The 10,734-nt window shown below is 49.5% G+C and overlaps 6 protein-coding genes and 2 non-coding genes across 8 annotated transcripts; 4 read left to right on the forward strand and 4 right to left on the reverse strand.

Moving 5' to 3' along the window:
- Positions 1 to 73: 73 nt before the first annotated feature.
- BDV17DRAFT_t118 lies at positions 74 to 146 on the reverse strand. Its single transcript has one exon. It is a non-coding gene; the product is annotated as a tRNA-Lys (tRNA).
- A 158-nt stretch (positions 147 to 304) lies between these two features.
- On the forward strand, positions 305 to 1,570 carry BDV17DRAFT_293649 (translin; the record flags this gene model as incomplete). Its single annotated transcript, XM_073762664.1, has 8 exons — positions 305 to 370; positions 454 to 490; positions 619 to 672; positions 738 to 871; positions 942 to 1,047; positions 1,113 to 1,198; positions 1,287 to 1,436; positions 1,499 to 1,570. The coding sequence occupies 8 exons, from the start codon at positions 305 to 307 to the stop codon at positions 1,568 to 1,570; spliced, it is 705 nt and encodes a 234-aa protein (XP_073613058.1).
- Positions 1,571 to 1,749: 179 nt separating this feature from the next.
- Positions 1,750 to 2,409, reverse strand: BDV17DRAFT_293650 (glutathione peroxidase; the record flags this gene model as incomplete). Its single annotated transcript, XM_073762665.1, has 2 exons — positions 1,750 to 2,279; positions 2,367 to 2,409. The coding sequence occupies 2 exons, from the start codon at positions 2,407 to 2,409 to the stop codon at positions 1,750 to 1,752; spliced, it is 573 nt and encodes a 190-aa protein (XP_073613059.1).
- A 969-nt stretch (positions 2,410 to 3,378) lies between these two features.
- On the forward strand, positions 3,379 to 3,450 carry BDV17DRAFT_t116. The gene has a single exon. It is a non-coding gene; the product is annotated as a tRNA-Arg (tRNA).
- Positions 3,451 to 4,800: 1,350 nt separating this feature from the next.
- Positions 4,801 to 6,008, reverse strand: BDV17DRAFT_157306 (uncharacterized protein). The gene has a single exon (XM_073754580.1). The coding sequence runs from the start codon at positions 5,788 to 5,790 to the stop codon at positions 5,173 to 5,175; it is 618 nt and encodes a 205-aa protein (XP_073613060.1). The 5' UTR covers positions 5,791 to 6,008; the 3' UTR covers positions 4,801 to 5,172.
- BDV17DRAFT_157305 (uncharacterized protein) lies at positions 6,009 to 6,770 on the reverse strand. Its single transcript, XM_073754579.1, has one exon. The coding sequence runs from the start codon at positions 6,659 to 6,661 to the stop codon at positions 6,227 to 6,229; it is 435 nt and encodes a 144-aa protein (XP_073613061.1). The 5' UTR covers positions 6,662 to 6,770; the 3' UTR covers positions 6,009 to 6,226.
- A 947-nt stretch (positions 6,771 to 7,717) lies between these two features.
- On the forward strand, positions 7,718 to 9,261 carry BDV17DRAFT_157325 (F-box domain protein). The gene has a single exon (XM_073754581.1). The coding sequence runs from the start codon at positions 7,910 to 7,912 to the stop codon at positions 9,062 to 9,064; it is 1,155 nt and encodes a 384-aa protein (XP_073613062.1). The 5' UTR covers positions 7,718 to 7,909; the 3' UTR covers positions 9,065 to 9,261.
- Positions 9,262 to 9,310: 49 nt separating this feature from the next.
- BDV17DRAFT_293653 (putative transcription regulator PAB1642) lies at positions 9,311 to 10,111 on the forward strand (the record flags this gene model as incomplete). The annotated part of the gene is made up of 1 exon (XM_073762666.1): positions 9,311 to 10,111. One exon carries the CDS (start codon positions 9,311 to 9,313, stop codon positions 10,109 to 10,111), a length of 801 nt encoding a protein of 266 aa, XP_073613063.1.
- Between the last annotated feature and the right edge of the window lie 623 nt (positions 10,112 to 10,734).

Genomic DNA, 10,734 nt, shown 5'->3' on the forward strand with positions numbered 1-10,734 from the left:
AAAAAATAAAAATAAAAAATAAAAATAAAAAATAAAAATAAAAAATAAAAAGAAAAAATAAAAAGAAAAAGAAAGCCCAACGCGGGGCTCGAACCCGCAGCCTTGAGATTAAGAGTCTCACGCTCTACCGATTGAGCTAGCCGGGCTAGTTCATGTCGCAGTGTGGCAATTTTGTTAACATAACCCCTAGCGGCATTCCCAGCATGAAATCATTAACTCTACCACGGCCGATCCTAGCGTAAATCATCAACACCGCCGCACGACCCCGTCAACAGCGACACCACAAAACCGGTAATCAGCCAAGATGATTGACCGCGCCATTTTCGAGAGTCTGCAGACGAAGATTGATGAGGAGGCTACAGTTCGAGATGTATGTTCTATTATACCTTGATATTGAATTGAACAAGCTTGGAGCTTGGATACATGGGACGATGACTGATATATATGTAACAGGAACTCCGTGATATCGTGCAGAATCTTGCGCGGAAAGGTCCATCTTTCATCCCTATTCCCACCACTGCCATTGCCACTGCCACTGCAATTTGGACTGCACTGTAGTCCAACTGGAATGGCATGGTCCTTGAGACAAGCAAGCAAAACTAACGTGGGTGCTTTCAGGCCGATCCACCCAAGCTGCCCTCTCGCGGGCTCACTCTACGCCCGCGGCGCAATGTATACTCACCCACTCCCCCCCTCAACCCCCTATCTCCAAGCAACATTATATTAACCTAGTACAGTAACTCCCGTCCTCGAAGACGTGACCAAGGAAATCATTTCACAGAAAGAAGAAGTCAGCCGTCTGAAGACTGTCGCCGACAAGCACCCGTTCTACAAATATAATGGGGCTTGGACTAGGGATTTGCAGAACCTTGTTGGGAACCCCTACCCCAGAATGGCACCTTAGTACGAGGAAAAACTGACGAATATTGCGACGTGACCAGGTCGCATCCATCGAGCTAACCGCCTGGCTTGGCGGATTCAAGGAGTACAAGGGCTCTGAGAACGCGAGCTTTCTGACCATCGAGGAGGTGGGCAAGTTTCTTGAGAGTATATTTTCCTTTCTTTGCCCTACTGTTTCGTGATCACCTACTAATATCGACATTGCACGTCAGTCCCCGTCAACCTCAAAGAAGAAGACGCATTCCATCTCACGCTAGAAGAGTATCTCCTCGCTCTGATTTCCATGATTGAAGAATTGGTTCGTCTACCTGCCCACTTCATTCATCCTTCCCCTTTCTTTCCACCTAGGTAGGCAAGCAGTTTGCGCTGACAATTTAATGTATCAGGCTCGTCTCGCGGTCAACTCAGTCACACTAGGCGACTATGGGCGCCCCGCGCTAATTGGGAACTTCATGAAGGAACTGTTTAATGGGTTCCAGTTGTTGAACCTGAAGAATGATACCCTACGGAAGAGGAGTGATGCTATTAAGTATAGTGTGAGTTACTGTCTTTTGAATTTTGAATTTGGAGGGACTGGCGGTGCTGATTGGTTGTATAGGTTAAGAAAGTGGAGGATGTGGTTTATGATCTCTCGCTGAGGAACCTGATACCTAAGGGTCAGGGCGTATAGGTAACTTGTCGTTCATGAAGATGGTATCGAAGCACTAGTATTATGGATGCCATAAGAGGACAAAACAGACAATACTCGGTAATTACAACAAGTGACTGCAAAGCAATCAACATGCACAGGCACGCAACAATCAAAATCTGGTATCATAACCCATGGAAAGAAGAAACAAAGCAAGGTAATTACGCCAACTTGGCAGTCTCCCCCTCCTCCACCCCCTTCTTCTTAGAAGCCAACGTCCCCTCCTTCTCAGCCTTCTCAATCTCCTTCAAAATAGTATCCTCCAGCCCCTCAGGCTTAGTCGTACTCGCCCACCGTCCAACAACCTTCCCATCAGCCGAAATCAAAAACTTTTCAAAGTTCCACTTAATCCGCTTCAGCCCCAGAAGTCCCGGCTGAGATTCCTTCAACCAAGTCCAAAGCGGCGAAGCATTGTTTCCATTGACCTCCGTCTTGCCGAGAACAGGGAACGTAACGCCGTAGTTCACCTGGCAGAATTCCTGGATCTGATCGTCGGACCCGGGGTCCTGGCTGCCGAACTGGTTGCATGGAAAACCGAGGATGACGAAGTCATCGGGGCGCTTGGTTTTCAGCGACTGGTAGAGGGACTCGAGGCCTTTGAATTGTGGCGTGAAGCCGCATTTTGAGGCAGTGTTGACGACGAGGACGACTTTGCCTTTTAGGGGGGTGAGGGGGTAGGGGTTGGACTTCTCTATTGAGAGGATGGTGGGTTAGTAAATTTGGCAGGGGTCTTGCTTGGAGACAAGGGGGGAGGGAGGGGGAGGGGTAAAAGACGTACTGTCGACAGGCTCGAAGTCGTAGAACGTAGTAGCGGAAGACATGTTGCTAGTGCTGGTACTGAATCTAACGTTCGTGTGCGAAAGTCCAAAACGCTGTGGTTTGGTTTGGATGTGAAGAAAAGCTCGTTGTTGCGGAGAGGAACTCGCAGACGTGATTGTGGCACGGCGAAGAAAGCCGGATACGGGAGACGGCGCCTTTTGTATCTTCAGGAAACAACCACCAAGTCTGAGTAATCGCGGGGAAGGTGATAGGCGGTTGACACAATTATAGGCAGCAAGAGGCATGGATAGTTGTTGGGTTAGCACCGAGGTTCGCGGAAGGAGCGAGAAGACTGGTTGTGGCAAGGCAAGCTCGTGAGGGGCGGCCGGGGCCCGGATGCCGGGTGGACGCCTGCCGAATAACGCCCTGCCATTGCGGATCATTCTGCATGACCCATGAACCGTTGAACATCCTTTGTCAGCGAGCCAGTCGAGACCGTTGATAATTCTGGGATTCTGGGCTCTGACACTGCAGGGATTCTCGAATGTGATACGAAGTTGGGTTGGTACCCATGACCTCATCGCAGTAAGCATCATATGCTTCTGTTCCTGAAAGGGTTCATACTCCGGACTTGTATGCGTATCATCCGGTACGAGGACTATTATATCGTGACAAGTACCCCATACGAGCGGCTCATCTGGTCCACTTTTATCAGAATTCCAAATACTGTTCGCTGCGGAGTATATCGTGCGCCGTTATACTCGGTACTACAGTCTCCGGGCGTCCGGTGCTGAAGCCGAGACCTCACCTTGCAAAGTACTGGGGTCTAGGTGTGAACAGATAAGGCTGTTTTCTCTTTGTGGCGGTTTCCTCATTTCCTACCCTAGACATGGCAGATATGAAGAAACAATGCATATCTCGTTAGTATCTAGGCGATTCGCGATTTCTTACTTCGTCTGCCTCGCAGGTGTAAAGCTGAAAATAGCATTTTGCCCTATGAGGCAAAAGAATTTGGGCCTTTCAACAATCAAGGCCGGCTGGCCCAATGGCAAGGCGCTTGACTACGAATCAAGAGATTGCAGGTTCGACCCCTGCGTCGGTCAACGTTTCTTTTTTTTCTTTCCCAAATTCATAGCAGAGATGCTTTTTATCCGCTTCTGGGCAGTGATAACTGCTCACAAATCTGCACAATGCTACCGAAATTCATGGGAGTAGGTAACGTAATTCCCGGGCGGTCCGTAAATCCCGATCAATCCGCAACTTCCTCCGATTTTTGTATGCTTAGTAAACTTGAAGCTATCGCCAGCAACCAAAACCATGTTAAATCTGTTAAAACTAATTATTTCAGCGGTTAGGACAACTAGTTCTAATATGCCCTACAATATAACAGTTCGAGGACCTTGGTGGAGCACGTTTTAGTGGCTCTAAAGCTTGGAGAGCAGAACTGCTTGACCCCCCCTATCTAACTCTAGTTGCTTATTTCTTGATGAAATTAGATCCTTTGCCTCTTGAATTGATATACCATTTGTAGGAGTTATCTGGCGTTTAGATCGACTCTTTTTCTGCCTCTCTTTGTCAAAGGCAGAGCGGAGACTCGTATTCTCTTTTGCCAATAAGCTAGCGCTATAGATAGCCATCTCACACCCCTTTAGTAACTCCTCTAGTGCTTGTTTAGATAGAGTTGAAGGACTCTTAGACCCTTGCTTCAGAAACTTTTTGACTGAGGATGCTTTCTTCTTCACTTGACGAATTGTATAAGGCGTAGCGAGCTGAGAACTAGGGATTGAAGCACTTCCATGGCTTGGAGGGGGTGTAGGAGTAGCTAGCTGAATATTCAACTTCTCTATCACCCTATTAGGATTGGATGGTACTATCCCAGCTGCAGAAAACCCACTTTGGATATTCTGAGGCGTGAAGACAGTCTGGTGAGCTGTAGGATAGGCCTTCAAGAAATCCAGCTTGTCGATATAATGGATTGATAATCGAGCTTTCTCCTCAACTAGTCTGCCATATGCCTTCTTTAAAGGGGCAAAACAGCCAACATCCAAAGGCTGGAGAAGGTGAGATAAATAAGGAGGCATGCAGATAGCTATAATATTGTTATCCTTGCATGCTTTATCAAATTGAGGAATTAGATGGCTCCCATTACTATCCAAAACTAGCAGTCGATAGCCCCCCCTTGTACGCCCATTTGTGGCCAGGATAAAGACTTTTTGGAGGAAGTTGCGGATTGATCGGGATTTACGGACCGCCCAGGAATTACGTTATTGGTAAAGGATTAATCATCAACACTTTGACCAATGGCGTTAACGTATAGTGTACAGAAGAAGGCAGAGTGCTACCACCCTCACTCGCACCATGTTTGGCTTCCCACTTAGCAACTCCTCCGCCTCTCCATACCCCCCATCTTCAGCCCAGTAAACCGGCGTACGGACCGCGTGTATTCCCCCGTTATAGGATCTGCACCCTTCTCAAGCAGGAGCCACACGGCCGTCAAATGTCCGCCCCTCGCCGCCAACGACAGTGGAGACTGCCCAAATCGATCTTTAGATTCGATATCCGCACCCGAAGCTAGAAGCAGGGAGATGGCTCTGACTTGCCCATTTTTACCAGCCCAGCTGAGTGCGGTTTGTTGGTCGTCGTCCTGCACTCGGGTAAGCTTTTGTAACAGAAGGCTTTGCTCTCATCTCTCAGGCATCTTGCCTCCGATATCTTTGACTTTGCCTTGACATAGATATCGATTTCTCGAGACATATTCTATATTTCTTCATCATTCTCTCCGCTTAAGTGAAGGATAGGGACTGCCTGTTCGAGAGCGTGAAACTTTATTTGACGGATTTCAGTGTAGGGGAGACTCGTAAGGAGGAACTTAATTCTGGATTCGCTTTCGACAGTGTATAGTTTGCATATTGCTTCGATGTGCTTGGACCTGCCGCTCTTTTTGCATTCGTCAAGTGCGTCCAGAAAGCAGACAATCTCGCCCGCGTTCTTGTCTTGTGCTGCGCGCACGAGAATATCCCAGAGCTCGCCGAAAGTCTCGGTGATTGTTGGTTTGATCTCGAATTGCTCAATGATAGACACGGTGAGTAGGACACGTCTTTGTAAAAAGAGCTGGTGCAGGGTACAGCATAGGGCTCCTGTAACCGCTTGCTGATCCTAGGGATCGTCTTGAAGAAGAAATAACAGGTTGTTCGAGATTTGCGGGTTGGAAGAATGGCACCAATAAGATGTCGAGCAAGAACCGACTTTCCGCACCCCAGGGTCGGCAGACACCCAGAGCAATCTGGCCGAGTCAGTGCTTTGCCGTTGTCGAAAGTGGTCATATATCGTGAACCATTCACATGTACACGGTACCCTTTCTGGATTTCGGAATTTCCGCTCTCTGTATGGACATGCATACAACTTTTCGAGGGTCGCATTCTATCTGGACCTTTGCCTTGCATCGCCGGGACAATCTAAAGGTGGTAGCGGATCATCGGCAGGAGCTAGCTTATGGTCGGCATAAAGGATTTTGTTTCACAAGGTATCCCTGACCTAGTTCCCATTCGTCTAGGAACACTTTCATAACGCCTGCTGCAGTAGCTGCTGCGTAGGCCTGCCACCTTTTATTCTTGTAGCTGTCTGCATAATCGCAGACTCCCTTGATCACCCTTCCATCTCAAACGCAATAACACCATCGCGAGCAGCGATCTCATCGCGGTCTTCACCAGATTTCATGACGACGTCACCAGTAGCAAACAGCCCTAAATGGACTTCTGGCCTATACGCCAGCGACCCGCGCAAGCGCGGAACTAACTCGAGTTCGCTGCACCCGAGCTCTACGCAAACTCTCTCCATCGATTCATCGCATGTCATGACGGTGTGAACATCACATTCGCCTTATTTGTGGTACTTGTGTTGGTACCCAGGGCGGTAGAGTTTGTCTTCCGATGTCCGAGGATAAAGGACTTTGTCCGTCTTTTGTCGTAGAACTTTGAGATGCTCCAGCGTTTGATAATGGAATTGGGCCCGCCCTGGTACGGTTTGCAGCTTAGCCAGGGCTGAGCGGAGCTCCGGCCGTAGTCGCGGGAGATTATCACGAGGCGAATCCTTTCGCAGAAACCGGTTGTCGGGATATTGTCTCCCAGAGTCATATTGAACGAGTCCTTCGCTTACAACAACGTCGCCGAGAAGGATCTCGTCGTTGACTTGCTTTGCAGGTACTCCTCCGCGGATACCGACAACCAGAGCTAGTTGGATTCCGGGGAAGGTAGCACGAAGGCAAGCTGCTGCAGTGGCAGCAGCAACCTTCCCCATATTTGACATATGCGCCATCACCACATTGTGTAACCCTATCACACCCGTAGAGTAGGCGTTCGAGTCGCCCGGGGACTTTTCGTATCAGGCCTCATATCATTTGTTGAATAACTCCTCCATGGCGCTGGCGTCAAGGGGCAGGGCGCATATGATGGCTATCCCGAAATCTCTCTTGTCTCTCGGCCGCAAGGAGCGTGTCGAGTGATGCGAGATGGGTCGAATAAAAAGGTCGCCATTTCATCTCAAAATATCTCCTGAACAGCTCCACGCGGTATCACATAGACCTACCGCAGCGAAAGGGAAAAATGGAATAATTCTTGTAAGACCATCGGGCAACGGGCGAAATCGCACAGCCTCGTGCTGAGGCTGCGATTGCGGCTCAGAAGGCATGATCGGCATGTCGAGCGAGATGCTAGGATGGTTATGGGCTAAGTGTATGGGCCGATGCGCTCTTATCAGTGGAGCAAGTGGACCCGATCATCACACTACGGAGGCCTATGCGAACAAAACGATGAATGCTCACGTGGTAAGTAAACACTAGTATTCTGCCTGCAGAAAAGCTATGTGGTTACTCCTGCAGATTACAGGCTTTCTTATAGATATTAGACACCCTGTACTACTCTCTGATTTCCTAATATAGCAATAACATAGCATATGTAGTAGTAATAGTAGTAATAGTAGGCGTAGGGAAGGGGGGCGTTAATTGTGAGGTCAGATATTAGAGGTCTTTGTCGGAGGTAGTACGTGTGGTAGCCTGAGGCATCAGCGCAATTCTTGACGACGTACATTACTTGGCTACTTCACTACGGGTAACCCATCTAGATGCCTCAGGCTACAACATGTACTACCTCTGGCGAAGACCTCCAATATGGGACCTCATAATTAACACCCCTCTCCTACGCCTACTACTACTATAATTACTATTATATACGCTTACCTTGTTACTCTATTAGGAAATAAAGGGCGAGCGAAGTAGTTATAATCAGTGAATTACCACAAGGCAGCCAGGGGGAGGCGGCCAGCAAGGCGGTATACAGAGGATTACAGTCCACGTGATCATTTATCGTTTTGTTCATTTAGACCCCCGTACACGACCTCTCTGTCTCTGGGCACAGGGTCTTCTTCTCTCCTTTTTCTCACCCAAGCCTTACCCCGTGTTTCTGACCACCTCGTCCATGATCAAGGCTTGCAGGCGAACTCGAGTCCCTACGTGGACACCCGCATAATGCCGCAACTTGCGAGTACTGATCTTGACAGACCGCAGTAATGGCGTCTCCGATCGAGTCGCTACCCACCGAGCTGCTCGACGAGATCATAGCTTGTCTCTCCTCCTCTCCTCCTTCCTCGAATAGGCTACATCAAAACCCGAGTGCTCAGTTAACACGATCGAGAAACCGGGACTTGAAAAACCTCTCCCTCACATGCTCCCGCCTCCTCGAGCTCGTTCAACCCCCGCTATTCTCGCACTCTTGTTTTGAACTGAATGACCTAGACGCATATCTCTCGTTCATATCCGAGTCGCAATTGAGCCGATACGTCACGTCGGTAGTGGTGAAGGGAGACTACAATCTGAATAAACACGAGAGTTCTGGGCCGCCATGGTGGCGCCATCTCTTTTGCTCGCTCACGCCGCGACAACTCATAGTCGTGGCACCGCCTTCGGTCATCGGAGAGATTTTCGGAATGCATATACCCAAAGAGCATGCCTGGGCGTTTGAGATACCTCTCCAGGTCGTACATTTAGAGTGCGACTGGCGGAAGTGCAGGCCTAGCCTAACGTCCGACGAGCAGTCTAATCTTTTAGACAGTCTCCCCTGGTCATCGATGCTATTCAATGAGTCTTCATCTTTGAAGGCATACAATCACTACGAGTACTTCCTCTACCAAGTCCCCTCTCTCATACACCGCTGGGGCCCATGGGCAGTCAATCAATTAGACCAACCTGTATCCGCGCGACCACCTCCGCTCCCCTCGTTGGCGAACTTGACTTCGTTCACATACGTGGCGGTCTTCCCCTTCTACAACCACGTCCAGCAGGTCCTTGAAGCAGTGGAACTCATGACGAACCTTCGCACGTTGAAAATCCAGCTAGGCCCGTCTCAAAATAACCGAGTGACCGAGCTCGAACAGCGTGGCTCCATGGACCCGAGCGATCCCTGGATGGAGCTAGCCACGGGATACTCGCTCATCGCGCATGCTGTCAGGAACTTAGAAAGGAAGGGTTGTCTTTCCACGTTTATCGCGTGCGATTATGAAATGGAGGCGGTTCGGGCCGAGATCGATGTGATATTGGGGGATATACTTTGTGACGGTCCGTGGTCTCATGATGGACACGGCATATGGACCAAAAAGCCAGTCATTGATGGGGTAGAAGGTCATGGCATGGCAGCTGTAGATAGCCTGGAAAGTCTCGATGCGTAAATCTAAACAACATTATTAGAATCCGGAGTTTGATCATGCATCGCTCCACAAATAACGCGGCGGTTTATGTTGCCTAATTCCCCAGGCCGCAAACCGTCCCACTTTCCGATCTTCACCCCTCAATTCACCCCTCACCACCACAAATCGCAATCGCAATCAATATCACCATTCGACCCTCCCCCTCAGTCTCCAACTCAATCGAATCACCCTCGCCCCAAAATAACCCTCCAACCTAGCGGACCAAAAATGAAACTAACAACCCACCTCCTCACCACAACCCCGGACCCCCTAAAAACCGCAACAACGCACCCCTTCCTCGCGCACGCCGGATCCGGCACACTCCCAAAAGAAACATTGGCGCAATGGCTCTCACAAGACCGTCTCTACGCTCAAGCCTACGTGCGTTTTATGGGGCTGCTCTTATCAAAGGTCCATTTGCCTCTTGTACCAACTTCGCCGGAGAATAAGCAACTGGAGAATGGGAAGGGACTCCATATCCACGAGAAAATATTCAATATCCTCGTCGACGCGCTGAATAATATTAAAACGGAACTGGGGTTCTTTGAGCGTACGGCATGGGAGTATGGGATTGATTTGAATACGCCTCCACCTATATTGTCGGAAACCCAAGCGGGACAAACGTTTGGTGCGGGACCCATTACGCAGGGGTATATTGACATGTTCATGGACGCTGGAGCGCCCGGGACGAGTTTGCTCGAGGGACTTGTTGTTCTTTGGGCGACGGAGGAGTGTTACCTGCGCGCGTGGCGGTATGCGCTCTCGTTCTTAGAGAAGCGCGAGAATGAGGGGCAAGGGCAAGATACAGACGGCGGGGCATTACGTGAAAAGTTCATACCAAACTGGGCGAGCAAAGGGTTTGAAGAGTTCGTTGTGAAGATCGCGGATGTCCTTGATGAGGTTGCGCAGGGTGAATTGGGCGAGAATCTTGGGGAGCAGGAGCAGGGGGAGATATTGGGACTGTGTGAGCGGTGGTGGAGGAAGGTTGTTTGGCTGGAGGAGAGGTTTTGGCCGGATGTTAGGGAATGAAATATGGATGAATAAATAATAATGAGTTGTGTGGTGTTAGGTAGTGGATAGGTATCTACCTAACTGTGAGTAGATACCGGAGACGTGAAGTGTCGGCTATATGCCCCCTCCCCCGAATTGGAGCAAGGTGCCCCAACCCCAAACCCCAATCTAAAGCCGACTTCTCGGGAGTGATGGTGCATCCCTGCGCAGTCGGACCTCAGGATCTGTACAATATACTTCGGCCTCGGTATATGATACTCAACAAGAGTAATCAAAGTTCTCCATCCCGCAGCTTCCAAACCAACCTTGGCGGTATGAGAATACAACTCCTTCTCTGAGGTCCATACGCTCTACATACATATAACACCAATCCATGGCACCAATAGCGCAAACACCAACTCCCACACCCCCTCCAACTTCTCCAATCTCCCTCCTGAAAGCCAGTGGTACGAAAACGGGAAGGCGAGTGCCTCAACCTAGAGCTGGAGCCCTTGTTACTTTGGTGTTTCTGGAGCGGCATGAGACGATTTACCGTCATTTCTTTATCGATGTAGAGTAGATCCATAGAGCCGGTTAGGTGTTCAGCCAATATAGGTAATGTTGGAAGCACGCGTTGCTCGGATCTCCGATGTAGCCCTAAC

The sequence above is a fragment of the Aspergillus undulatus genome (genome assembly GCF_047715775.1).
Source record: "Aspergillus undulatus strain CBS 261.88 unplaced genomic scaffold BDV17scaffold_44, whole genome shotgun sequence".
In the NCBI taxonomy this organism is placed as follows: Eukaryota; Fungi; Ascomycota; class Eurotiomycetes; order Eurotiales; family Aspergillaceae; genus Aspergillus; species Aspergillus undulatus.

Excerpts from the sequence above, each read along its gene's own strand:
- BDV17DRAFT_157305 (XM_073754579.1), bottom strand. The coding sequence starts at position 6,661 with ATGGCGCATATGTCAAATATGGGGAAGGTTGCTGCTGCCACTGCAGCA.
- BDV17DRAFT_157325 (XM_073754581.1), top strand. The coding sequence starts at position 7,910 with ATGGCGTCTCCGATCGAGTCGCTACCCACCGAGCTGCTCGACGAGATC.
- BDV17DRAFT_157306 (XM_073754580.1), bottom strand. The coding sequence starts at position 5,790 with ATGCAAGGCAAAGGTCCAGATAGAATGCGACCCTCGAAAAGTTGTATG.